General features: G+C 39.8%; 1 protein-coding gene across 6 annotated transcripts in view; it reads right to left on the bottom strand.

Moving 5' to 3' along the window:
- Positions 1 to 26,914, bottom strand: part of anks1b (ankyrin repeat and sterile alpha motif domain containing 1B) — a 284,427-nt gene that overhangs the window by 6,174 nt on the left and 251,339 nt on the right. For 5 of the 6 annotated variants that reach the window (XM_042511305.2, XM_088072744.1, XM_088072741.1 and 2 more), the window contains 7 exons: positions 22,925 to 23,032; positions 19,680 to 19,883; positions 16,397 to 16,522; positions 10,902 to 10,973; positions 8,576 to 8,662; positions 4,735 to 4,872; positions 3,230 to 3,397 (listed from right to left, as the gene is read on the bottom strand). In XM_042511305.2, the coding sequence (XP_042367239.2) occupies positions 3,230 to 3,397; positions 4,735 to 4,872; positions 8,576 to 8,662; positions 10,902 to 10,973; positions 16,397 to 16,522; positions 19,680 to 19,883; positions 22,925 to 23,032 (903 nt within the window). The remainder of the gene's footprint in view (positions 1 to 3,229; positions 3,398 to 4,734; positions 4,873 to 8,575; positions 8,663 to 10,901; positions 10,974 to 16,396; positions 16,523 to 19,679; positions 19,884 to 22,924; positions 23,033 to 26,914) is intronic. The other variant, XM_088072740.1, reaches the window with a different exon arrangement.

Here is a 26,914-nt window from a genome sequence, read left to right as displayed (position 1 = left end):
ACCGACATCACAATGTAAAATGACCTGTTGTGACCTCTATGATGATTACAGTCACAAACTGGAGACCTCGGATGATTGGTTTTCAGAGGTATGTTGACAATGACGGGGTTTCTCAGCACTTTCTGGAGCAAAGTACTCAACAAATGTTACAAGTTTTTGATACCAAATCACATCATGGGTTTTTCTGCGGTTTTCCTAAAGATGTTGGTGTCTTAATGTGGTATTCTGTAAGGATTTGTGACCATATTTATTCATTCTCGACCAGTAAAACTTGACTACATTTAGCACCGAAACTGTGTAACAAATGGTATCAACCCAAAATTGCTGCAACTATTTATGAGACATAAAATGGTCTCATATGCTTCCATCATACTATTCTAATCCTTCCCTAAAATGGGACTATGTTGCTCTCAGAGGGTTAAAGAGAGTATATACACTCAAGACCACAGAGAACATGAACCAGCTGCTTGAATGAACGAGCTATTTTCACTTCACTGGGAGGCTTTTTCACTCCTTTCAGAAACACAAGATTGTAAAACTCAGTCACACAGGGTTAGGGTCATGTATTACAATCCTGATATGAGGCTGCACTCGGATTACAGCAACATACTGACGCTGATCAAAGACAATAGTCATACCAGGCATGGTCACACCCATAAGGGCAAGTTAAGAGGATGCTGAGAGAGATGTGCAAGCAGATATGCTCACACAACACACACACACACACACACACACACACACACACACACACACACACACACACACACACACACACACACACACACACAACATGAAAATGGAAATGAAAATGGGAGGGTGGAGAAACAGATACTTGTGGGCAGAACAACAAAGCGACAGTATTTTTAAGCACACGGGCCTGAGAGGTGCTGCAGGATGGAGATTATGGCTGGCAGGTGGAAGGAATATTAAGCGAATCCTGCAGTATCTTTGCCCTGCTGCACACCACACACCATTAACTACACACACACACACACACACACACACACACACACACACAGGAACACAGAGAGGAAAAAGGCAATTAATGGTTAATGTAACGGTTTGCGGAGTCAGCAGATTGTGTGTGTACACATGCCATCGTACATCATCTCTGTAGGCACAGGACCCCACACACACACACACACACACACACACACACACACACACACAGAGGAGGAGAGCGAACACACACACACTGCATCTCTCCTCCTCCTCTGTCTCTCCTCACCGTCTCACATCTCGCTCTAACTTTGGAAAGTGAGACCATTCCTCCGAAGCCACCGGCTCTCCTCCATCACCATCTCTTTCTTCCAGCATGTAAATGGACCTAAATTTGGTCTATAAGCACACCAGTGTAGCAGACACCGTAACTCTACACTGCGCCCTTCAGACACACACATGTGCTGCTGTGCCAGCCGGTGCGTGTCGCTGGAGTAGGGAAGTGTGTTAGCGCGACTATTTTAAAGCTCTGTCAGGGGTTAATGGGAGGTTGACAGGTTTACAGATAGACTTTGTGACGCTGCGGTTGGAGGAGGCATGAAGAATGGCCACACACGTTTGCACGCACACACACAGAAATTCGTGACAGAAAGTGGGACACAAGTATCTATATCACAAAGCTCGGGCGGGTATCAAACAACTGTTAAAAAGAGCCTGTGGCATGTTCGACCACTACAGCAACAGAGCAGTGTTTCTATGGGTGCGTCTTTGTTTTTTTTTTTTTGCATCCTGAGCCAGGAGGGACGCCAATTTCACACTATGGAGAGCAAACTGGAAAGCAGAAACAGAGTTTTGAACAACTAATATTAAAGCTAAGGGCTTTTGGAAAAGATCTGGTGGCAGTCCCGTGTGCAAAGCCTGTTAAAAACTATCCAGAGAAGACAAAGAGCTTGCAGTGGACTGTGCAATGACAGTACACCACGAATAAGCAACAAAGGCCCAAAAATCAAGAAGTTCATTAAAACAGCGGGTGTGTTTCCTTCATGTGCGTTTTCCATCTTGCAGATGTGAAAAGTTAATTTCCTTTGACATGGACAGTCAACGCTCAAAACAGACGCAAGATACACAAGGCAGCCATCATGTACACGCAGCCACATAACTAAAAGCAAGTATCTCCATATATGTACTTATATATTTATTATGATGATCATTCCTGCAATACTACTAAAATACTGCTAAAATGTGACAGCTAAAATGACTTCACACCCTAATAAAGGTGGATTTTATCAAATCTAACAAACTGAACAGCGACATGCAAGCAAGACAAACATCAACAACACTAAAAACACCATAAACAAAAGCAGGCAGGTCTGTGCGCACGTGCACACGCACGCGCACACGCACACACACACACACACACACACACACACACACACACTCCATCAGACACCCTGCACACAACAGCAATTTTGATGAAGCTCTGATGGACTGAAATGTCAGTAAATTCATTCTACATGCAAGGCTGCAGTATGTTCCACATGAAGATACTTCGTATTAGTACACACACACACACACACACACACACACACACACACACACACACACACACACACACACACACACACACACACACACACACACACACACACACACACACTCGATGCACGCACACACACTGAGGAGAGCCAAGCAAGCCTCCCCTGAGCCGTATGCAAACAGGCTTCATCAATCAGCCCAGTGTGTAAGAGACTGCAGGGACAGGAGGACCGAATGGACGCTTAGCAGATCAAATATCCACCTACACCTCTGCCACAGTGTCCACTGGGCCAAGACACTCACACACACACAAACACAAGCGTTCCAAGATAATTCCAAAAAACCAAACTGTGAGCTGAAAACAACAAACATGAGTGAGGATTAAAACACGAACGAATCATAGCGGAGGGACTGAAGTTATGGACGGATGAAAGTTACGCACAGATTATCGTGTGAATGAGACAGAGTCAGTGGGATGCTTGTTAGATTTGATTAGACGCAGAGTTGAAAGGTGTTATCAGAAGTGAAAATCCATCTTAAAACATAATTTTTCTTTTATAAACAACTGAATGCTGCATATTAACTCTGAAAAGAGCATCTAAACCTTTAATCTATTATGAAAAATCTATAAGAAAATGCAAGAAAATTTAACTAAAATGCTTCAAATCTAGATAAGCAAAAATGTTACCGATGTGAATTTGGGTTTAGGATGGATTTTCAAACAGTAGTGCTTCTGTGTGGCAGCGCTGCTTACAGTTTTGCGGATGTTGACTCGAGGTTTGGGGACAGGTTTGCTGGGCTTGCTGTCAAAGCTCTCAGGCAGCGTGGACGATCCGTGGCCGCTCTTCCTGGCCTGCAGGGCCAGCTGGTAGGCCACCTCGAAGGCCTGGCCGAGTGTCAGGATGATCTCGTACGCCAGGTTCTGACAAGAGGGTAAAGGCAAAAGCACAGCCGTGAGAATACAGGGATTTTTTTGAGACAGGTCCTGGAAAATGTGGGAGCTCCAGAGAGTGTGGCTCCCCAGAAACCTCATTTGAGAAGTTTAGGTGGAACTCTAAACTATTGTGATTTTTTATGAAGCTTTTTCTTTTTCTTCTTTTACATTTAGGCTACTGAAATAAATCATAGGCTAATGGTAAAGCGCTTGTTGCACTTAATGCATGTTGCCTCCTTGTGATAATGTATTTGCATTGCAAAGTTAAAGTGTGCAGGGAGTATTGGGTATGGGGTTGCAGCGGTTTACAGTGAGACTGTATACTGTGTAATGAAAACTGACAGTATACAGTTATGACAGACATATCATACTGTGTACATTTGCATATCTACAGTATTGGGAAAAAATGCACTGGATGGAGAAGAGCGTCAGTGCATCTTTATTTCTCCTTGACTGACTTTTACAAACACTTCCAAAAAATGGTTTCAAGTTTAAATTACTTCTGTTTTCATTCCTCATTGTAACTGATAATAATTATGCTACACCAAATAACATGAAACCCTGATATTTTCTCAGACAGTTCTCGTGCCAAGAAAATCTACTGCCGCAATCCCAATTGGGCATTTTGCTAAGAGTAGTTTTTAGTTATCTTGCCATGTTTAGTTTTACCACCTTTAGTGTTTCAGATGGTTAACAACACATGCCACCATAAAGCTCGTCAGCCTATTGGTGTGCATTATGTATAAATGTAGGTGTGGTTTCATCTTTACAAACATTATAACCTGATGAAAACCGAAGTAGAATCGAAAGGCTGGCGTAAATAAACTTGTGCGACATGGAATAAGTGTGCATTAGTGGGCGTTGCCTTTTTCCTGATGTACACTGTTTTTTGATAGCCTTGCACCTACGTGATGTGTGTATAACTACCCTGTTTCAACTTCCCAAAGAACATCACTTTACACTGCGGACGGGTTCATATTTGTCATGGGATGCAACCTAGGTCTGATCTATTTCACAAAGTAATACAAACCATTGTCTGATGACACTTTTGTTGTTTTTTCAATAGAGAAAGATTAAAAAACACAATGATTTTTTTGTTGAAGGTTTTTGGTTGTCCCTGGCTAAATTTTCTCTGTATGATTTAAAATGTATATAAAGTGTATTTTTGCACGTAGGTGGCCAAATTCATTTATGCACATGCATGTGTACAGTACCAACTTACACCCACCTCCCAAAATATAGGACTTCTCTAAAAGCCATGATGTAATTCAAACACTCTGAATAAGATATATGCTATTAAACACACAGACTCTGTGAGCACTGACCACATCGAAAGCAGTGAAGACGTGGCAGTAGTGGTGACTGGACTTGAGGTCTTTGGTGATGTAGGCAAACGTAGACAGATCCTCTGGATCCTGAGCCGCACACGAGATGTTACGAATCTCATGTTCTGCTATGATGTTCTGCGGAGAGAGAAACAGAAGATGAAGATGAAGAGGCGCGGAGAGACACTGTTGATTATCTCCAGTGAGCCACTTCATGGAAAAACAAATCTGATTCATTATTCATCTAATTTCAAACATCCCAAAACCATAATCACTGTAGCACAATTTGGGTTTGAGAGTTTTCTGGAGTCACTGGGTTGGAATTTGTCCTCCGGTAATGTCACTGGAGAACGCTCTTGTCTTTGTGTTAATTAAAGTCTCAGTGAATTATGGGACGTTAAAGCTCCAAAAGAAAATTTCAGTAACGCATGATAAAAATGTATTTGTGTCACGCAGACAATATCATCTTTGTTTTTCATGGAGTAAAAAGATATCAGCCTACTGATGTTTTTTCTAAGTTAAGTGAGAACCACTTCCTCTAGTTTTTGTTTTTTGTTCACAGGCTCTGCAGATATGATAAGGAGAGGGCGATGATTCACGAAATATCCCAGCAAGTTGAATCCGGGTAAAGCCAATTTCCCTTCTTGATTTTCCTTTTTTTAGTAAGCCTTCCCCCTTAATTTATTTATTACCCTCATTATTATTTCTTCTTTTGTCTCATTCTCTATTTGACCCATTTAAAAATTACAGCAGGATCTGAGGGCCTGGAGAATACTGCGATGGATTTTGCAAACCTGTCGGCCGCTAAATATCAAAAACGTACCGGGGCGTGTCTCTGAGCGGACTAAGAGGCGATGCAAAATGAGTAACGACTGCCTGATGGTGAAATTAGAGGCAGAACCAGCACATTTCATCTCAGATCTGTGTGCTGAAACTGTGTGGAGCTGAGAGAAACCAACTATCAAAGGGAGAGTTCAGTTTTTGTTTTGTTTTTTCTCAAGTTTGAACTGGTATAATCCATAGATCTATAGTGTGTTGGCTCTCAGTGTGTCTCTAGTTTTGAGAAGCGGACAGAGTAAAGACACAGAGCCTAAGAAATGTGCTGCTGTTCAATGGGGCAGCAGTGACATGTATTTTAGCCAAAAAGATTACTCAGTTTAATTGTACGCTATATTTTGAGCATTTATATCTTGCCATCAGACGGCCATTAACATCAAAATATGCTGTATTCAAAGTTATTTTGACAGTTTGACATCAGTTCACCATCGGAAAGGGCTGTCTGATGCCAAAGTTCACTGGTGAAAATACTCAAAATAAAATGTACAGTTAAACCGATCTTAATTATATATCGGTGGCTAAATTACATATTTCTGCTCCCCCTTTTCACAGCAGCACGTTGCTTAGCTTCTGTGGTAAAGCTCTATCATTAATCTATGAACTGATCAAAAGAAAATCACTCGCCAACAATTTTGATAATTATTTGTTTCAGTCTTTGTTCAAGCAAAAATGTCAAACGTTTGCCAGTTCAAGCTTCTTAAATGTGAGAGTGACGTTTTTCTTTGTTGTTTGTGACAGTAAATTAGGGGTCTTGGGGTTTTGGACTTTTGGTAAGACAAACAAAGCCTTGACAGACATAACTTTGGTCTCTGGGAAATTATGATGAACATTATTTCAAAGTTTTTTTGACATTTTATAGACTAAACAAGTAATCAACTGATTGTAAGAATAACTAGTAGATGAACAAACATCATGTTTTTTTGCTATGACAGACAGCAAATACTTCAATAAAAAAACAAGAATTGACTTTCCTGGTGGGTGTCTCCGTCTGGCCACTGTGTCATCATTGTTGGCTAACTTGAAACATCTAAATCTGTCTCTGTATATTTTTTATTTATCACGTTCAACTTAATCTAGTCTGCTCTGTGCAGTGCTGCTCAAAATGTACTCACTAAGTTATGCACATCCTCTGCTGTGTGTGCTTTTGAGAGGATTAAATTAACACATTTTTGCAAGATCCTAATTATCTTCAAATTGTGTCTAACTGTGTGACTTTTATTACCCACCTGAGGTGGATTACATCATGTTGTCTTACATGCACACGCAGGAATCAGTACCTGATATGAATAATTGACTCCTTTGTAAAATTATTAGTCAGGCATTATCCCCCAAATATGACGCACGCAGTTATTTGTAACTCCACTCTACATAACTAATCCGGCAGTTTCAGCCTTTTTTTCTTTTAAATGTGGGTTAAACAAGCAAATGATTTTACAGCATGTCGTCCATCTCTTAATATTTCAAGAGTTTTGCTTTTTTGCAAATGGGTCTCCATGATGTATAGATACAGATATACAGAGAAAACAAAAAACCTAAATCCGACAAGGGTTGGATATTAGGTTTTTTTCCTCAAAAAACGATTGATTTCTCCTTTATTTGATACAACAGGTAGTGTAAAAAGGGGAGAGAGAGGGGATGACTTGCAGCAAAGGGCCAGTGGAGCCACGGCCGCTGCAACAAGGACAGCCTTTTGTACGTGGGGCGCCCGCTCTACTAGGTGAGCCACTGAACACCCCTAAAACAATACTTTTAAAACGGTACCCGTGACTAAACAAGGCCTGAACTGATACTTAAAAACACAAAATGGTAAATGTCAATCAAAGATGGCTTTTTATACTGCAGAGGCAAATTGTAACTTGAAATTGTTGCAGTATACTGAAGAGTTTAAAGTTAAATATACAGTAAAATTATGAATAAATACAAAGCATTGTTCACAAATTCACCTTATAAATAAAACCAAACCAAGCTACAATAATTAAACTCTAAATAACAGTTACAGGACTACTACAAGCAACATAAATTTTGATTTGGGATCTGTATATCCTCACAAACTCAAGAGAAACTCAGCAGACATTTATTACATATTTATATGTTAAGGAGTGGCTGAGACTGCCACTACAATGAGAACTGCTAGTCCATCTTAACAGTCCACCTTAAGGGAGCCTGGGAGGCTACCTAAACTTGCTAACTTTAGTTTTAACCCTTCACTTTATTCAGCAGGTGACAAGAAAAACACGGGAACTCGTCTTGGGTCTTGGCACCCGAGACGAGTTCCGTTGGCACCGAAATGAGGCACCGAAATCTGCGTTATGATTTGATGCAGTAGGTACCAATCGAATATGAACTGGGTTTCAGTATCTGACCCTAAAAATGATCCCAAATCTTAGAGATGCCGAACTGCACAAGACAAATATTATCAGGCAACCTCTGTATTTGTCGAATGATAGCGGGTATTTCGCAGTGGAATTTTTAACCGACAATTTACAAACACGGCAGATTTGCACAGGATTAAGAAGAGAGACGACTTGAGCAGTTATTACAAATTACCAGAGGTCCCCACGTGATACTGTTTCTGTGCAAACAGGGCTTAAGCTGGAGACGCTGACACACCCTTCACTCAAATGTCACTCTAGGAGAGAAAGGAGGTGATGATAAACTGTGTGAAATTAGTTTCTAATAACATTAAAACCTCAAAGGTTTTTTTTAAGTTTTTAAACATTTCATTAAGGATTTAATGAACAGAGCGGGTTGTTATTGATTTTCTTACCATCCGCTTCATCTGTTTCCATACTGATTATTGCTTGTGTTTGTGTTGCCCTCTTTTACACCTCATTGATTTTTACACCATATAGTTTTAAATCAGTCAGGCTGCAGCAAAAGCAGACATCAGCACCGCAGCGCCGCCGCCCATGTCTGACACCTCTGAATGTCGCTCATGTTCGTGTTCAAAAGCCTGACCTTTCACGTGTTATTTAGGCGTCACAGGAAGCACTGTGAGCGTCACCTTATTTGTGGCGTCGATGAACTTCACCCCTTTGTAGGAGACGGAGAGCACGATGGTCGGCACCTTCTTCATCTGTTCTGTCGACTTCTTGGAGTGCACAAAAAAACAAAAGGGAGAGACAAAAAAAAGAGGAGAGATGAGGCACTACATATGTAAAAACCAAAAAAAGTGCACAGGAATTAGCTGAGGTATTGAACTTCAGCTGTCTACAGAAAATTATAATTAGTTCCAGATTAATGATTTCAGTTGGTGGAGATCTCCTCTGAATCTAATAACCTTTTCGATTTATGCAAGACTTAATCCGTGTCCTCAGGCCTACAAGCATGTGAGAAAAACACGGAAAATTTAAACAGAACTTGAATAAATAAAGAAAGCTGATGAGTTAATCAATCTATTGATGACTTCCTCTTTGATTACCAAAGTCAATTCAAATAATCTGAGAAGGTCAAGGGTTATCAGGTAAAAACACAACTGCTTCCGAATCACATTTCTAAACCCGATCGACGACAGCACTGCCAATCCAATAAGTCAATTAGCTTTTAAGCCTCATCATATACCTCTCCCAATTCTTTTAATTACATATTGGCACTTTTATGCGTCTCAATTACCTTTATTTAAACTCATTATGCAGTGAGGTGTGTGGAGGATCGTGTGATTTACAGCAATGTCGGCGTCAACCTCCAAGCTGTCATTCTACCTGCCAAAACATCTTATAAATTCAAAGAAATTGACGCCAGATGAGCCCCTTCGCTGCTTTCTCTGTATCACTTCTCGTCTTTCATCGCTTGTCATCTCCCTCTCTCAGTATCCATATTTCTATCGCACTCCGTCCTTCATTTCTCCCCTTCGTTGAGCTATCCTTTCCATATCTGCTCCTTTTCTTTGTTGCGTTTCTCTCCTCCCTGCTCGCAGCGTGTTGCTGCTGCGGTTCGGCCTTGTCAGGATCAGGTAGTGCTGAAAAGCTGACAAAGGCAGCGCTGCCTGGCAGATCGCTGGCAGATACCCAGCTGCAGCCTGTGAAGTTTTAACATCCACATCTACCTCCAGAGCGGAGAGATGGAGGGGCAGATGAAAGGAGGGATGCTGGGAACAGGGGCGAGCGAGTAAAGAAAGGAAGGTAATAAAAGCAAAAACGATATGATGCGCGTCTCACTGCGCTTGATTACAACGTTAGTTTGCAGCGCAGGTGAGTCAAACTGAGAAGGGAGAGAAGTAGGAGAAAGAAAGATGCATGTATGTGATGTGGTGACATAAATATTGAGACAGAAGGAGAGACGGAGGAAGGGAGAGGAACAGAAAGCTTTGCTCATGAATATTAAAATTTATCTTCACACTGCAGCAGCTCAGGATGGGAGAGATATGAACTGAGAGGAGAGAGGGAGTCAGAGTTACAGTAGTATATGGAGAGAGTGAGCGAGTGAGTAGAAAAGACGAGCAGAGCAGGAGGGAGAGATACAGGAGAGCAGCAGAACGACACAAAGTGAGAGAGAGAGATGTGGTGATTGGAGGTGACAGCGGGGTCATGGGGGATCGAGCCACCCAGGCAAGGATATTAAAAATAAATCCCTCAATACACTTAATCCGCCGTCATGATATTTTAAGTTTAAGTTCTAGTGTGAGACTGAGGGCACTCAGACTACGAGACTGTGTCCCAGATTTTAAAGTCCAGTATGGCTTTTTTTTTTAGAAAACATTTACATAATAAATCCATGTGCATTCATGTTTCATGTTTATTTTTGTTGTTTCTTAAGACTTTATTTTTTGTAACATAACTGTGTCACAGGTCTTTGCAACATATGTTAAATATATTAAGTGTTCCTCTGCAATACAGAATATTATGGACTTATATTATGGAATATATATTTAATTCAAGTAATTTCCAGGTATGGAAAAATATGTTTCCCTTATCAAAAATCACAATTTGCCTCAGAGGCCTAACAACTAGGGCTGGACGCAAATATTCAGCTATTAAGGAATTCGTTAATTGGGTAGGTATTCGGTTTTCAATTAAGACATTCGGATATTTATTTATTTTTTTATTTTTTGATGGACAAATGCCATTTCAGTGTTTGTGATAATACTGCTGCTCCTGCCACACACACACAGCCATGATCATTCCTGTGGTCCACCCGCCCATCGACCGAAGCTCCGATTATTTACTGTTGTCTAATGGCGAAGCTCCGGAGCCCAAATAATGGTACTGAGGACAGCTCTATTCACAACATACGACATCGCTCTGTCCTTGGACCCTTGTAGCACATAAGGACCCCCCCCCAAAAAAAACAACCTTAAACACAGAAGTGAAGTGTATTAGGTTGTGCTTTACCCTCATTTTGGCACAGGCGTCTTGTGTGGACTCCGTCCCTCTCAGCTCCTTCACCAGCATGGAGCCCAGGTACTGTGAAAAACACACAAACACATGCTTAGTGAATACACACTGGGAGTATAAAAGTATGTGAGGGTCTGCATACAGCTGTAAACAAAACTCTGTAACTGATATCAACCTCCTAATCTCAACAAGACACTCCAGTCTCTCTTTACGAACTTGAACTGTGCTGCCGACTATTCTTGAAATTTATTTCTAGTCAGTCTAAGTTTCAAAGTTCCCCAAAGTGTGGTAACAACAAAAACATTCACATAACAAGCTTGAACTAGAGCTTTTTTTTGTAGTTTATTGAAGTGGCTAAAATTGTTATTTGTGGAGTAAAATGTATGTTCCTCTCTCAGATGAAGATGTGTCCCACCAACATTTTAGACATTTTACACATTTTAGTTTTTTTAGTTTACCGTGATGTCTGTATTTTCTTTTACTTGCTATTTTGTTTTTGTTGTGAAGCACTTTGTGCTCTTGAAAGGTTCTATATAAATGTGTTCTCTGTTACAAATAAACTCCATTATTTCTAATCTTTTGATTAATATATTTATACCATATTTACCCTCAGCTCTAACAAGTGTATTTGTTCCATTTATCGGACTTCTCTGTGACAAATAAAGTCCATATTTCTTATATTCTGAGTCATTTATGAATGTCATCTTTGCATTAAGCTGCACTAACAGGGTTAGATTAGATGCACAGTGACACATGGCAGAGACTGCATCCACCTTGAGCTGCTCCCGGAGGGACATTAACACAAGAGTCTGGCCGCTCGTCCGGTCTGACGGCGACTTTGTCCTCAGACATTCTGCACACGTAGTCTGTGATTTAATAAAGAAGCAACTAATGGTGACAGTGTTTTACAGGGACAATGTTTATGTCGACATTAGAGCTCTTAATGGGTGTGACATCCAGCACCTTGCTGTGCCCTTCCTGCTTCTGGAGGAGGCCTTGTTCCTTAAAGTGGGACCCTAACAAGGCTTTTAGTGGATTAGAAGAGAAATATTTATAGCTTCACCTGTGTGACTCCACAGTTAATGACTCCAAAATCAAGGACCAAAAATTGAACGTCTACCTCACAGGGTTTATCTTGGCAATAAATTTCAATATGGAGGCAAAAAAAAACCTCTTTTGGACAAATTGCTTTATGTAACAGACTGTGACTCAGCCATATTTTAAGTTGAGGAGTCAGTCTGGTTCCTAGGCGGATCAGAAAGAGGTCATCTGGGCATGTTAATAATTTGTCTTGACTCAAGCTAACAATTTTAAATCGCTGTTATGGCCGAGTCGCTGGCAGTTATCCTAGAAATTGCATTACAGATGCACACGAGAGCAGCTGCTGTCGTGTCGAGCAGGTCTCTGTGGCGGTAATTGTTGGTGTACACAAACACACGTCTTTATTAGTTCCAAATTAAATTCAAAGATGTCGGTAACATAACTAGACTAAGACTCTACAGCCATGCAGGCTCCTCTGTGTGGCTGTTTTCATCATTAGCAGGCTAAAATGTTCACAGTGACAACGTTAGCCTGCTGGTGTTTAGCAGCTTTAATGTTTACGATGTTCATCATCATAGCTTAGCATACCAATATTTGCTAATTAACACTAAATACAAAGTGCAACCAACCAACTGATGGCACAGCTATTAGCATTTAATCATAAACAGGGCTCACCCACGCTGTGGTTTATATTTTTATATATTATATATTGTTTTATTTAATCTAGGTCGCTCTTCATGGACAGCAGTCAACATTATTAGCATATTAAATTGTACATGTGATCAGAAATTTATGTTTAATATATGAATTAATGAAAAAGTTTCTTACCATTGACCAAACATTGACTTTAACCCACCATGTTTATGCATTCATGATGTCATTTATGATTGAAGTTTTCTTGCTTGCTACGGCAAAGAGATGCATAAACTAAAATGTGCAACTACTAAAAGTAAATCATAGCTACTAGGAACAAAATACCAAAATATTTATTTTTTTGCCATCAATTTTTGTTTGAAACGTCACAACTTGGCAACTCGGGTATCATCGAAATTTCCAAATTTCCCATTCGTAATTATGACTTTGGAGGGCCGTTTATGTGCTCGTAACTTGTAAAAATGATATTTCCAATGAGCACATGAAGGCAGGAAGTGAACAGGGATCAGACTAAACGAGCAGTTTGCTTCTTCCTCGTTAGACAGTGAATGTTAATTTATGTTGCTGATTGAAAATCTGTTATACATGCTTGTTATTTTTGTTGGTTTTGTTTACATATACATAGTATTTTGTCTTTTTATTAGGGCCGGGACTTTAACGCGTTAATCACGATTAATTAATTACACAAAAATTAATGCGTTAAAAAAATTAACGCATTTTAATCCCACCAATTTTTGCACCGCGGAACCTTTCTCACTTGATGAGTTTCCGGGGGACCGATTATACTAGCGCACCACCTACCGTTCATGACTTCAGACCATCCATGCTACAGACAACAACAATGAACGAAGAAGCAGATGAGACCGCTTTGGTTGGCCCCATGGATGGGAAATTTTGTTTTAAAAAGCGGGCGGATGGTAGCGTTGTGTTACCTTAAAATGCGATTAATTTCGATTAATTAATTACAAAGCCTCTGATTAATTAGATTAATTTTTTTAATCGAGTCCCGGCCCTACTTTTTATATGTTCAAAATAAAGTATATTCAACTCAACATAACTGCATTGTACCTTAATAACTCGAAATATGAGTTGACTATATTTTCAGTTTCAGCAAACAAATGATGATTGTGTGCAAGTTAGTGTTGAGACCTAATAATCCAAGCTGCAATTTAATACCGTGACGAACTCCCTAATATTTTGTATATTTGACGCATCTGCAGAAGCTTTTAGATTAATATAAAGTAGCACACAGAGTCAATGTTGAGATAACACTGTCTGGTAATGATGTTAGAATGTCTGCAGGGTTTTACTGGAAATGGATTTGTAATAACTTGAGATAATATTTTGGAGCTGTGGTTGTAAAGCTGACATAATAAAGTTAGGACACCATCTGAGGTGGTGCTGGAAGTGTTTATTTAGCGCCTGAGATGAAAATGTGAACTGTGCTGATGCATCCTTTATTCCGTCCTTTTGGCTTTTTACCATCGCCGTTTCTCTATTAACACAAACACAATTCACTCGTCTCTTTTCTCTCTCCCTCTCATTACTGTCTTAACCATCTAATTTATTCTTATTCACTCTCCATCTCCCCTCTGCCTGCCAATATTCACACTGAGCGCTCTGCCTCCCCCTCTGTTGTGGCTCCCGCTCATTTATCTCACTTTCTGAGCTTTCTGGAGCCCGTTGTCCTGGGACGGCGAGCGTTAGAGATGTTGTCATAAATGGCTCTATGAAAGCACCTCGGTATTTTCCCCCCGGTGGCCCTTCCGTTGAACGTTCCCCATCATCCACCCAAAAACACATTGCCCGTGTAGTTGTACATCTTGTCAGAAGCCTAATGGTCCACGCTGTTTCTATCAATCTTCTGAGGTGAGAAAATGAAAAAAGGGCTGATTTCTGACTGAGAGAAGACGCGCTCTTGGGATACTTATCTCTTATTCACTGCCTCTATCTCATCTTTTCATGCTTTCATTCATATTTGATTTCAGCATCACATTCGATTTCCCATCCTATTTGTTCAAACTTGAATTTTCGATCTTTCTCCAACTATCTTTTTCCTCTTCTTCTCCCGCTCTCTTCTCACTTTATCCTTCAGCTCACATCTCCTCTTCATCGTCAGCGCAGAGATTCCCAACCAATCAGACTGTTTAATTCAGAGATATCCAATTACATTTCCCTCTCGATGTTTCTCAGAGCCAATAGCATTTCAAATTGCATTTCTGCACTGCTCTGAGTAAGTAATCATTCCAGTCTGGGTGCGGAGCGAATAACCAATCAGAGGTGTAAGGCTGTATCCGTGGTAACCTGGATATATAACACCCTTTATGTAACTGGAAAACGTCTAAATTTAAAGTGCTGAGAATAACTGACTACAGTATCGACTGAAAGGTGAAGTTAAGGGTCATTGATCTTTAATATTATTACTTTTATGTAGGTGTGTATTGATGGAAAGCAAAGAGAGTTGAAGTGACTGATTGATCATTCCTGTATTTTAACTTTTGTCTTCATATTATGTTTTGTAATACTGTTCCAGCCACCACACATCTCACTTACCTCGATACAACTTTTCTAATTAAAATTACATTTTTGACAGTGATTAGCTTTGCTAAAAGATTCGCCTCATCTGCTCCTCTCTATAGGAAATACAAAAGTCAGTTTTTCATGTAAACATGGACCATACCTGTGTATTTATGTAAAAATATGTACATCTAATTCATGACTTCCAGATTTTTCTTGACTTTCACTCGTATTCTACGAAAATTTATAGCCCAGTTATTCCCAACTGGTCCAGCTAACAGAGTCCATTATTCACACAAGCGGCACTTCAAAATAAAAGCTCTGTGCTGGAAATTCATTGTACTTCAAACAACTGTGTTTTGTAGTGTGTTTTCTAGAACCCTGACATGTTTGTGTGTCACTTGTGGTCCATTTTGAATTGACCCATGAAGCACTTTAGAACCGCGATCCACCAGCTGGGAACAACCTACGTCCATCACTACAATCAACATTTACACTATTGTTATTCAAAAAAACATCTGAAAAGGACTGAAATTTGCATAGATTTCCAACAGTTCAATTATTTATTTGTAACACATCTCATGTAATTTGGACATGTTTTTAATAACTTTGCTGTAATAATTCTGCTTAATCTTGAAACTTCAATAATTTTAAGTATGACTGTTTTTATTTAATAGGGAAGTATCTTCATATAAGTTATGTTTTGGGCCTAAAATGTGTCATTTGCCTGCTTGTTATCAATAAAGAGTGGTTGTATCACAGGAGCGACCCTTTCATTTGATTCTTATATCAAACTTATATGAAAAAGTGGCTTTATTTGTCTTTGCATGTTGTCTGATTCAGAGGTAATGAAAACTGACGTTCGCCATTCCCGTAGGCATCAATCAAAGAAAGCCGCCAAATGAACTCCATGGGCCATGAGATGACCTTGACAAAAGGCAAATTCTTAACAAGACTGCTTTAGGGAACTAAAAAAACAGGCTTAAAAAAATCCATTCAAGTTTAACAAACCCATTTCTCCTGCTAGACACATAAGCCATTTTTGGCTTCTCAATGCCAAAGATGTACCAGTTCTTGCTTCGTAAATGTGACCGTTTGCTAGTTTTGTACTATGATTGAAACCTAACTCTCTTTTGGTTTTGTAACCTAAACAAAACATGTGATTTGAACACATCAGCTTTGGTTTTGGACATTTTATACACCAAACTATTAACTGATTAATCAAGAAATTCTGCTGAAAGTTGACCAGGAGAGAAATAAATACTACTGTCAGGACTCACGTAGGCTTCGTAGTCACAGGACTGAAAGATGAGCTTCTCGGGGTGATGTTGCCAGTACTGCACCGGAGTGGACGAGGTGGCCTCGTTGGGCGGACGCAACGTGATTGGCTCGCACCATTCGCCTGCCTGAAATGACAACCAATCGACGTTAGGACACAGACTGGATCACACTGGATTACAAGACGGGGCGTTACATGGAGGCTTGTGCTGTGTATCTCACGTTGACATGACTCGCTGGCCTGATAAATGCGTGTAAGTTCATAATGGAACAGCTTTCCTGCCCGAACATGAACAAGATTCACAGAGGAACATCCAGGAGGAAATTAAACTTGGATGAATTATGCTTCTAAATGTTCTGCAGCTCAGTTTAAGACTCTTTGCTGCTGCTTGCCGCTTTTTCACCCAGTGAGCTTTCACCTTTTAAACAAAGGAAAAACCTAAATCCTATCTGCGTACTTCTCAAATGTCTGCGGATAACAGTTTTGTTTTATGGTCCTTCATTCTTTGATAAATGAAACCAGATGGCTTTCTTGCGTGAGGAGGTACTGCACACCCTGTGCCTTACACTGCATGTTTATGTGTCTATCCATATCTGATTGTTTATGTGCGTAATCCCCGTCAGGACGCTGGTGGGGGCGTGCAGAGGTGAGATCTTGTAATCAGATGCAAAGATGTTGGATAAACAGCCTGAGGATAAGCCTTTAGAAACAAGAATTTGCCAAATCTGTGCTAAATTCTACCAGCTTAACCATATTGCACGTTTTTCCCCACACACTCTGACCCAGCTGACGGACTCAGCTGGAAATATTCAGTTACTATTTTTTTAATGTGTAACTTTATAGACCACAAAATGTGTTGCACTTATTCTCAGGGTTTTGTTTTCAAAAAAAAAAAAAAAGGAACAGAGAAAAAGAATAAAGAGATAAAGCCGTTTCCGTTCCAGTAGACCTCATGGGACCTTATTTTGGAAAAAAAATGTATATATGGTAGTCAGTCACAAGGTACAGTTTGCATTGTGCCATGAATTAATAAAAGATAATTTAAAAGACAATTTTGCAACTCAAGAAAGTCGCAGTTTATTATAAAGCTGTGAAAGTATAGGACTGTGAAAATATGTAATTAGAAAGACTACTGAAGTCATGTAGGTGACAAAAAAGTAACATCTCTTTAGTTCCTTTAAAAGTTTTACCCACAACTAAGTTGTACTCCAACAAACTGCGACTTTCTTGATTTGCTAAATTATCTTTTACAGCGACAAATATTATAAGTGCAATTCATGGAACAATTCAAAAGGGATCAAAAAATTATTTGTCTGTCATGACTGACTGCTGTACGTATTTTTTCCAAAATAAGGTCCCATCAGAGACTCTGGAGGGGGACTCTGCCTCTCTATATAGATCTTTCTGCTCACTGTAATAGTTATCTTTTACTCTGACAAAGCTGAGTCATCGGTGCCACCTAAGAGTGATGTTTCTAGAAAAGGGGGAACTCTGTGACGCACACACACTTGAGAGACTCAGCAGGGTAATCACAAGTGTGTCTGCATTGATATGCTCCGTGATTCACACGGAGACACAAAAAGACCCTAATCATACTGAATCAAAACACAGCTGCTGCCTCGGATGTGTGCACACGTGTAAGTGTGTGTGTGAGTCATTTTTCTTCTGCTGATTGGAAGTCATAAACTTATAATTTTGCATTTGGATGAAAATAATATTGGCTGGGAGGCTGACGCCCCTATTCTAAGAAAAACTATGTTGTTGATGCAGAACTATTTCATCTTTTTTTAAAACTCCTTGAGATAAAAATTGATTTCCTAAAGCGGTAGATTACGCCTGATTGCATTTGTATGCATGCCAAAGTAACTGTTGCTCTCCGCCCACCTGATTGTGGTTTGCATATTTGATCATTTTACAGCACAAAGTTTCAGTCATAAATTTCATGTTTCTTTAATTGTAAAATTCACATGAGCTCTAAACGGCAGAGACGGCTGCAGCTGTCAGATGGTCTGCCTGCTGCACATTATTAATGCTGTCTTTTCAACAAGCAAACAGGCAGATAAAACACTTTTCGCTTGCATCTTGTTTCTATTAGGGACCAGCGTTTAATTACTGAGATACTTCATTTATGATTAAGATGTTTTCCACCATCCTGATTAGGAATGTGACACGGCCTTCAGCTCATTAGTTTATCATTGCTTTGAATTTGTAAAAAAAAAAATAAATAAAAAAAAATAGAAACAACTTTGAAATTCCATCGAAATTGATTTTTTTTGGGTGAAATTACTTACTTAATATAAGCAGGTGCCTTAAAGAAATAGTAGTAAATATTCTACGTTCCCATATAACTCTTGGAAAGCTTTTAACGATTTTAGCGATCCCAGTTCCTTCGTCTTGAAGTAAATGGGTTTTGGTTACCACAAGGTGAAGAGACTATGATGTTTTGTTCTGCTAAAATACATCCATAAATAACCTTCTTGTGAATTTTGAAACTTTTCTGATTCTTAAGGGTGGCTGCGAGCAAGCGGTTAAATGAGACTACAGAATGTCATCATACCGAAAATAGCTTTACAACCTCGTTGTGGCGACGATGCCAAGACATGCGACCATAGTGAAGTTCTATAGCCTAATGTTACCTTTTTACTTCTGGCAACTGCGTTTAGGCTTCCAAAATCCTAAAAGTGGTGTTAATTTGTGAAGACTATCTTGCTGAACAAAACGTGCATGTACAATAACCATTTGTTTGCCACGGAGCTTATTTTCTGCAACAATCAGAGGGAAAAAATGTATTAGCTGTTTAACGAGGGCGACACCAACTTCTGAGTCAACCTAAAGAAAAAGTAATTCCTGGAGCACTGTACTGGTGCTACCTAACAGGTAAATTTTATTTAAAAAAAAAAAAGCCTCACAAATACTTAGTAATTTCCCAAAACAGCTGATCACTGTAGGTTTAAGCTAACCCCTCTCAAACAGAAGGAAATAAGTGTATTTGTTAGGGTCTATTTTCAGCTGCGGATTAATACACATGTGGAGCTCTATTGAGTGTTTACAGCAACAGAGCGGGATCAACTTAAAATAAACAATAGTGTCCATGTTCATGGCAATAAATATGACACTCAGTGCAATTGTGTGTTTCTTCTCCATAAAAAAATAAAGCACGATACCAAACCCATTTTTTTAGCATTCCGGTAGCCAACTTCATCTCTGACTGCGACCATTCATAATACTCCCCTCCCTCCCTCGCTGCCTCCATTCATTCCTCCATCCTGTCCTCCCTTCCTCACCATGCTGACTTGAGCCATCTGTCGCTCCAGCTTGGATCGCGGCACGTCCTCGAAGTAGTTGTCATTGCTGCGCTGCCTGCGCCGGGCGTCCGCCTGCATGATGAGGTGCTGCACGTCCAGAGATCCGCCCGGGACCCCCGCCGTGTACGCTGCCTGGCCCACAGACGGGCTGAGCTGGGGAGGAGTGTGGTTCCCGCCGGGCTCCTGGGACAGAAGGGGTGGTGGAGGGAGATTGTAGGAATAGAGGGAAGCAGGAGAGAGTTCATTCATCATTTCATAATGTGCTGTGTCACTGCTGCAAGTACAATAAGTAGGGCAATTGCATTCACTGTGCACTGTCACATTTTATTTTTCAGCTACAGTGTTGCCATGCTGCTGAGTATCTAAAAGTGCTTTGTGAAATCAGGGACAAAGACACCGTTCTGTTACTAGAGGGTCTCAGCTGCTCCATCAGAGTATCCTTAAATGCAAAGTTCACCCCAAAAATAAAAAATCTTTTCCCTCTTATCTGTAATGTTATTTATCAATCTAGATCATTTTGGTGAGTTGCAGAGTGTTGGAGATATCAGCAGTAGAGATGTCTGTCTTCTCTCCAATATAAAGGAACAACATGGCACTCAGCTTGTGGTGCTCTAAGTGCCAAAAAAAGTATTTGACCAAATCTACAGTAATGTTTCTTTCCAGAAATCATGACCTGGTTACTCAAAACAACACACAGACTTTGTTGTGAGCAGTTTAATGTAGGAACTAAGGTCTTTGTACCCAACTACACCTGCCAACCGAATTACTGAGCAAAAGGTAGTGTGCATCGACTGCTAGCTCACCAATCACCACTGAGTTAGCTAATGTTACAAAGGACGGCATCAATATTTTCAAATCGCGCTGTCACAATCTTCTCGTCCATGAGTAGATGCACGCTTTCTTCTGTGAGTGTAGTTTGGTAGAAATAAAATAGTTCCTACACGAAGCTGCTCACAACAAGGTCTGTGGCTGATCTTGAGTACCTGGGTCATGATTTTCGGAAAGAGACATTGCTGTTGAGTTCCTAAAATGTCTTTTTTTTGGCACTTTAAACACCACAAGCCGAGTGCCATATAGGTCCATTATATTGGAGAGAAGACAGATATCTCTGCAGCTGATATCGCCAACACTCAGCAACTCACGTCAAAGCAATCTAGACTGATAAATGGCACTACAGGTAAGATGAATAAAATGTGTTCTTGATTTGGGGGTGAACTGCCCCTTTAAGCACCGAAGCCTCGCCTGCTCACTTTAAGTGGCTCCATCCTCAAAGTGGAAAATGATGTTCATTTGAGAGGCTCTCCAAGCTGAGCGGGGACTGAAATTCCCCAAAGAATTCCAAACTTTTACATACTTTTATGGAGTAATGCTTTTACACAGTAAAAGGTCAGTCATTTCTCCTGAGAGGTTATTTGCTTTGAGTTGATTACATATGAGAAGAGTCTCAGAGGAGGCGGCCTTTCTGGTGATTATCCTCAAGCTTTTCAAGCTGTGGAAGTGTTACAACTTTGCCTCTCGGTTCTCGTCCTGAGCCACATTCTGTTCATTCACCCCATTTGTTCTAATGCACCCAGCTGACAGCCTCTGTTTGTACTGTGTTACTGAGCAAACATGGCTCTCTGCTCGCACACTGATAGAAAACAACGTTTTTTTTTTATCATTTAAACCTCAGCACTGAGCCATATACAGCATAATCATGCTTTTATTAAGCCCCTTTTACGTTGCATCATCAAAGGTGGGAATATGAGGCCATGATGCCACCTCGCTGTTATGTATATAAGGTACGATCGGAGATCTGGGGGTAGTAACAGTGCCAGAAAGTGATGCTTTAATGACATGTTATGTGTACGACCCCCCTCAGGGGAGATTTTTAAAGCAGCTAATGGCAGTTAGTGGTAAACTCAAAAAATGTCAGGAGCCCCTGACCCTCTGAGCAAAGGATGAGATCAGCTGCCGTATAACAGGGGCGGTATCTTATTCTTTATGCAAGACATGGTAAAGCAGCATTTTTTTATCATTTAGCACAAACCTGGAATAACCTCTTAGATGATGTCAGACAAGCTGAAACTCTGACCACTTTGAAGTCAAAGCTAAAAACATCCCCTTTCCACTCTGCCTAATGCACTCTATTATTTTTTAACTTGATTTTAAATCATTTTAATTATTTATTATCTTTTTCACTTGTTACTTTTAATGATCTTTTTTTAAAAATTGTAATTGTACCTTTCATATTTCTCATTTTTACCATTTATTGCAAATCTCTATCATTTTAATGTGTGTTATGCTCTTTGCTCTGTTAAATATTTTGACCTGCCTTGTTGTATGAAATGTGCTGTACGTCACATGACGGCCGTTATGTGTCTTTTGGTTCCGTAATGCCGACATGCTGTCTAAAATCATACACTGGAGCACGATGATGCCGCCGTGATTTTGTTATGGTAAAACATGTAAAGGATGCGTATGAAAGAGACTTTGTAGTGGCCCTATGGTGCGATCTCTGTGCAAAAAGGGCTTTTAATTTTAAGCCAGTTGCACCTCTAGAGCAGAAACAACTAGTCGATTAATCAATCATGTGAATAAAAAAATCAGAGATGCCATAAATTTTATTTTTCTAGCTTCTCAAATGTAAAAACTTGCTGCCTTCTCTTCTGTTTTACTCTTGTAGCATTTTTTGACATTTTTTTGACTGAGTTTACCTTTTTTTTTACCCCACTGACTTCTTGTTTTCACATTTTTTGAGGCTTAGTAACCATCTGCGATTCTCACGTGGACATGTTGGACACAGTGGACAGTTTAGGCTTTTCAAAAGGTAGAGAAAGGAGCCGAATCAACCAGGCCGACACATTCAGCGTTCTCTCAAAGGGCCTCCCTTGGCTCAACAGCACAAAGAGCAAGAGACTATTATAAAGACATTAGAGCGTAGCCCCAATGGGAGAGAGAAAGCCAGTTCCTTGTGATTAGTATCCAGGACGAGCCGGCAGGGGGGAAACTGCAGCGGGTCGGCCATTTTGTGCCTGCCTGAGAGATTTGGGTAATCAGTTGGGTGGTAACAGCCGCACTGGGGAGGCTGTAGCTCCCTCAGAGAAACACACTGCCATCTGGGACGGAACGAGTGTTTCCTCCCTCTGAAGTCTGATAGATTCATAATAACCTGAATCCTCACTGGTTTAGATAACGCTGAAGGTTTCCTATAACGTACTGTCTGCTCACTCAGACTCACTCACCCTTAAGGAGATGGCCCGCGGAGGTTTCTGTGGGGTGTCTTCGTGTAGCCGGTCCCCCAATGAGGCAAGGATCCGTTTTCTGTGTCCGATAAGACTGATCTTCAATACCTGTATAAACGCACAGATATTTGATGTCACACAAGTTACATGCAGGGTAAATTGTATGTATTGTGCACAAAAATCATCAAATTATTTGTCTGCTTACAAAGAAGGTATCATTTATCAAGCAAAAATGCAAAACATTTTCAAGTTTCAACTTCAGTAACCTGAAGATGTGCTTGATTTTCTCAGTCTATATCACTGTGATATTAATATTTGAGGGTTTTGGACAGTTGTGTGGGCAAAACATGCAATTTGAGGACATCCCTCGAGGCTGTGGGAAATTGTGATGGTAATTTTTCAGCACTTATTGTAAACAACAATTCACAGATTAATCAAATAAAATCTTCAGTTGCGGCTCTCCACTATGGCGCAGAAAGAGTTAAGATGTCTGTTTTTTGTTTTCTTTGCAAACCCTGGGTCAAAAGTCACCACGCTGCAAAAAAATAATGACTCTCACCGACATTTGCATAATTTACAACAGCTTTTATAGAGAGGAAGAGTTCAAAGGCTTTCAGACTGGATAATAGCAAGATTATATCAGCATGTGTGGAAAAAAAACCTGCATAAAAGGTAACTTGATTGTCATCATCACCAGCCTCAAATGGAAGATAATGCTGCTATTCAGAGACGAGTTTCACAGAGAAAAACACCAGCACTCAGGTAAGTGCTAATGAGCGCATAATGACATAAAATGCCCCTGAGCATGAGCATACATCATGTCATTATTATTATTACATGACCAAAAGGCTCGGACGGCTCCGTCAAAGCTGCTAGTTGTGCCATGAAGTTGGGGTATAAATCACTGGTTTCATCACGATACGATATTATATCGATACTTTGGACAACGGTACGATATTTGCCGATATTACAAAATAGGATTTCGATTTGATTCGATTTAGGGCAGAAGAGAGATGATGGTCATTAAAATTAGGAGTGGAAAAAGTGGATGTATCAATATCGGTGCTGGTTAACAGCCAAATGAGTTGTATATCGGCATATCCAATATTGGCAAAAAATCCAATATTGTGCATCTCCAGTCTCTTGAGAACTGACTGTCTAAATGAGATTACCTGTCTAAATAAAGGTCAGATAAAACCTAAAACCCCATACTATGAGCCCTCTCCAATGCAAGGTTACAGTTCCACAAAGATAGCAAAGAAAGCAAACAGCTATGTATGATAATTTTCCTCAAAATGCGATAATTTTAAGCTTCTGGTACCATGATTTATCATTCCCCATCCGGCAACTCTGCACCAGAATGTCAGCCTCTATTGGATTTACCCAAAAGACAGCTCTGGGACGGATATACTTAAACCTAAAGTCCTAATCCTGATACAAATTTAAAGGAAACGTTTGACAGACTTAGATGAGGGAATGATATCACTCTGAAGCCAGGATAAGATTAGTCTTTTTTAGCATAGTCACTTTCCAAAGTTTAAAAATACACCTAAAACCACCTCTAAAACTCTGTAATTAGCATGTTGTATCTCCTTTCATTGAACTGCATGAAAACAGAAACGGAAGCACACAAGCACAACAGTGATACTGATTTTCTCATCGAACTGTCATCGAGAAAGCTAATACACATAATTCTCAAAATGTCAAACGGTTCCATTAAAGCAGCTCTAAGCCTAATATACTAACTATAAAAGACCACCAAATCAGATTTTCAGGTTCTCTGTGAGGGCACCATCTGATAAAACATTGTCACTGAGAGCAGAGTTTTTCGCACTGACAGCTATGAAATGTAAATTCAACAATATCAGATTGTGACAAATTTGTAATAGTCTATTGATTTTCCCCAGGCACTCATTATACACATACACACACACACACACACACTTGGACTCCAATGAAAGCCTTCATTCTTTCTGTGGTCACCAGGCGTCCTCTGACTGTGCCAGTTACTGGGTTTTCTAAAGAGACAAGGACCATGGCTGCTTTCTGCGGAGATGTTGTTTGCACTGTTTACCTTCTGGCACCCTCACATACTTCAGTATACAAACTCCTGCCTGGTTTTATGGGGCTGCCTCTGGAAGTCCTCCAATGATGGTATGTGCAAGTGTGAGAGAATGCGTATGTGTGTGTGTCTTTGGGGCAAAAGGTGGTAATTAGCCTCAATGCGAGGACTTGCTGCAGGTCTAATGATTCTCCCAACAGTCCTGCTTTGAGTCAGCACACACACATGGATACACTCATACTTCATCATCTCCTGCACCAATTACTGCTCTACATCTGCTAGAGAACATAAAAATAACAATGAGAACAGCGGCATAGGATGCACATTGCTTCTACGTGTGTGTGCATTGACCCTAAACACACAAACAGATAATAAATAAACCAACCCCAGCCGTGCATACATGCAAATCACATGCAAACAGCTGATATATAATGCATCAAGAATGCCAACAAAAGCTAAACTTGTCCTCTTGTTTTCTTTGCTTCATAAGTTTTATAAATTTCTTCTTATGTCATACAGTAAATAAGGAAATAGGACAGTTTGAAGAGTAGGATGTTAAAAACACAGCAGCTGCCAAGGGGTTAAACTACATCCTACGCTGTGCTTATCTGCATGGAAACAATGTATTTTAATTGTTAAAATTAGACGGATCAAAGGGAAACAGAGAGGGGAGCTGGGACTTGCGGGTAGTGGAACTAATTGGCGTATTATGGCCGCCCCATGCTCCCTCCACCAATTTTTATTCACTCATCTCTCCTCTCCTCTTCTCTTCTCTCACAGCTCGCTATCTCTCTGTTGCACGTCCTTTATGGACACAATGTCAGTCAGACTACAGCATCTCTGCCCCCCCCATCTCTGTGTCGCTTTACACTAAATGACATTGACATACTGAATTTGGTGCATTAAGATCAGGTCATTTTGTCTTAATTTTAGGCTTAAAAAAAAAAAAAAAACCTCACTTCCAAAGCAGTTTGTATTAGAAAGTGTCGATATTATGAAATTAGAATATGTTGCATCCCTCACTAGTAAAAATGACACTCAATGTAAGAGGACGTTCTTGAAAATAATGAAACTAGATTGCAACATCTCTGCACACGTCTAATATTTTCTTACATTTCATAAACTGAATGATGACTTGATTTACTGATAAATAATCCGCAGATGAATCCGTAATGAAAGAGAGGTGCAGTACTAATGGTTATATTACATTATTGTTCCACTAGTAAAAAGAAAATGACACTTGATATAAGAGGACATTCTGGAAAATAATGACCCTAGATTGCAACATTACTGCGCACTTGTCTCATTCTGAGGTTTTTAGCTTTAAATTGCTTGTTTCAGGTGCTTTTAGCCAAAAGTGTCAATGTCATAAAATGACATTTAGAGCTGATATAAGTTGATCCATTGGTTGATATAAAATCAGTTGGCTATTTTGGTAATAAGTAAATCCTTTAAGTAATTTTTGAGCAAAAAAAGGCAAATATTTTGACATTTCAGCTTCTCAATTATGGTGACTGGCTGAGTTTTCTTTGTATTTGTTATAATCTTTTTGTTTTCCACTGTAGGTCAGAAAAAAACAAGACATTTGATAGCATTGCTGTGGGAATTGGGCAGTTGTAACTATTTTCTTGCATTTTATAAACCAAATGATGAATGTATTTGCTGAGAAAATAATCTGCCAATGAATCTATCATGAAAATAATCTGCAGGCCCTAATGAGAATGTTATTGCATCACTAGTAAAATAAAAATGACACTTTATTCTGTTATCTTTGATCAGGTGACAATATTGCATGTGTCTCTGTCTGAGGCTTTTAGATTTAAATTGTTTGTTTCCAGTGTAATTTTATTTCAATAGCAAGTTTAAATAGCATGGAATTTAGAGCTGAAACACTAAGTCAATCAATAGATTAGTCAATAGAGAGAAAA

This window comes from Plectropomus leopardus, chromosome 22 (assembly GCF_026936395.1).
Source record: "Plectropomus leopardus strain MGB_pleo_1.0 chromosome 22, ASM2693639v1, whole genome shotgun sequence".
NCBI lineage: Eukaryota > Metazoa > Chordata > Actinopteri > Perciformes > Serranidae > Plectropomus > Plectropomus leopardus.
This window is presented reverse-complemented; position numbering and strand designations above follow the sequence as displayed.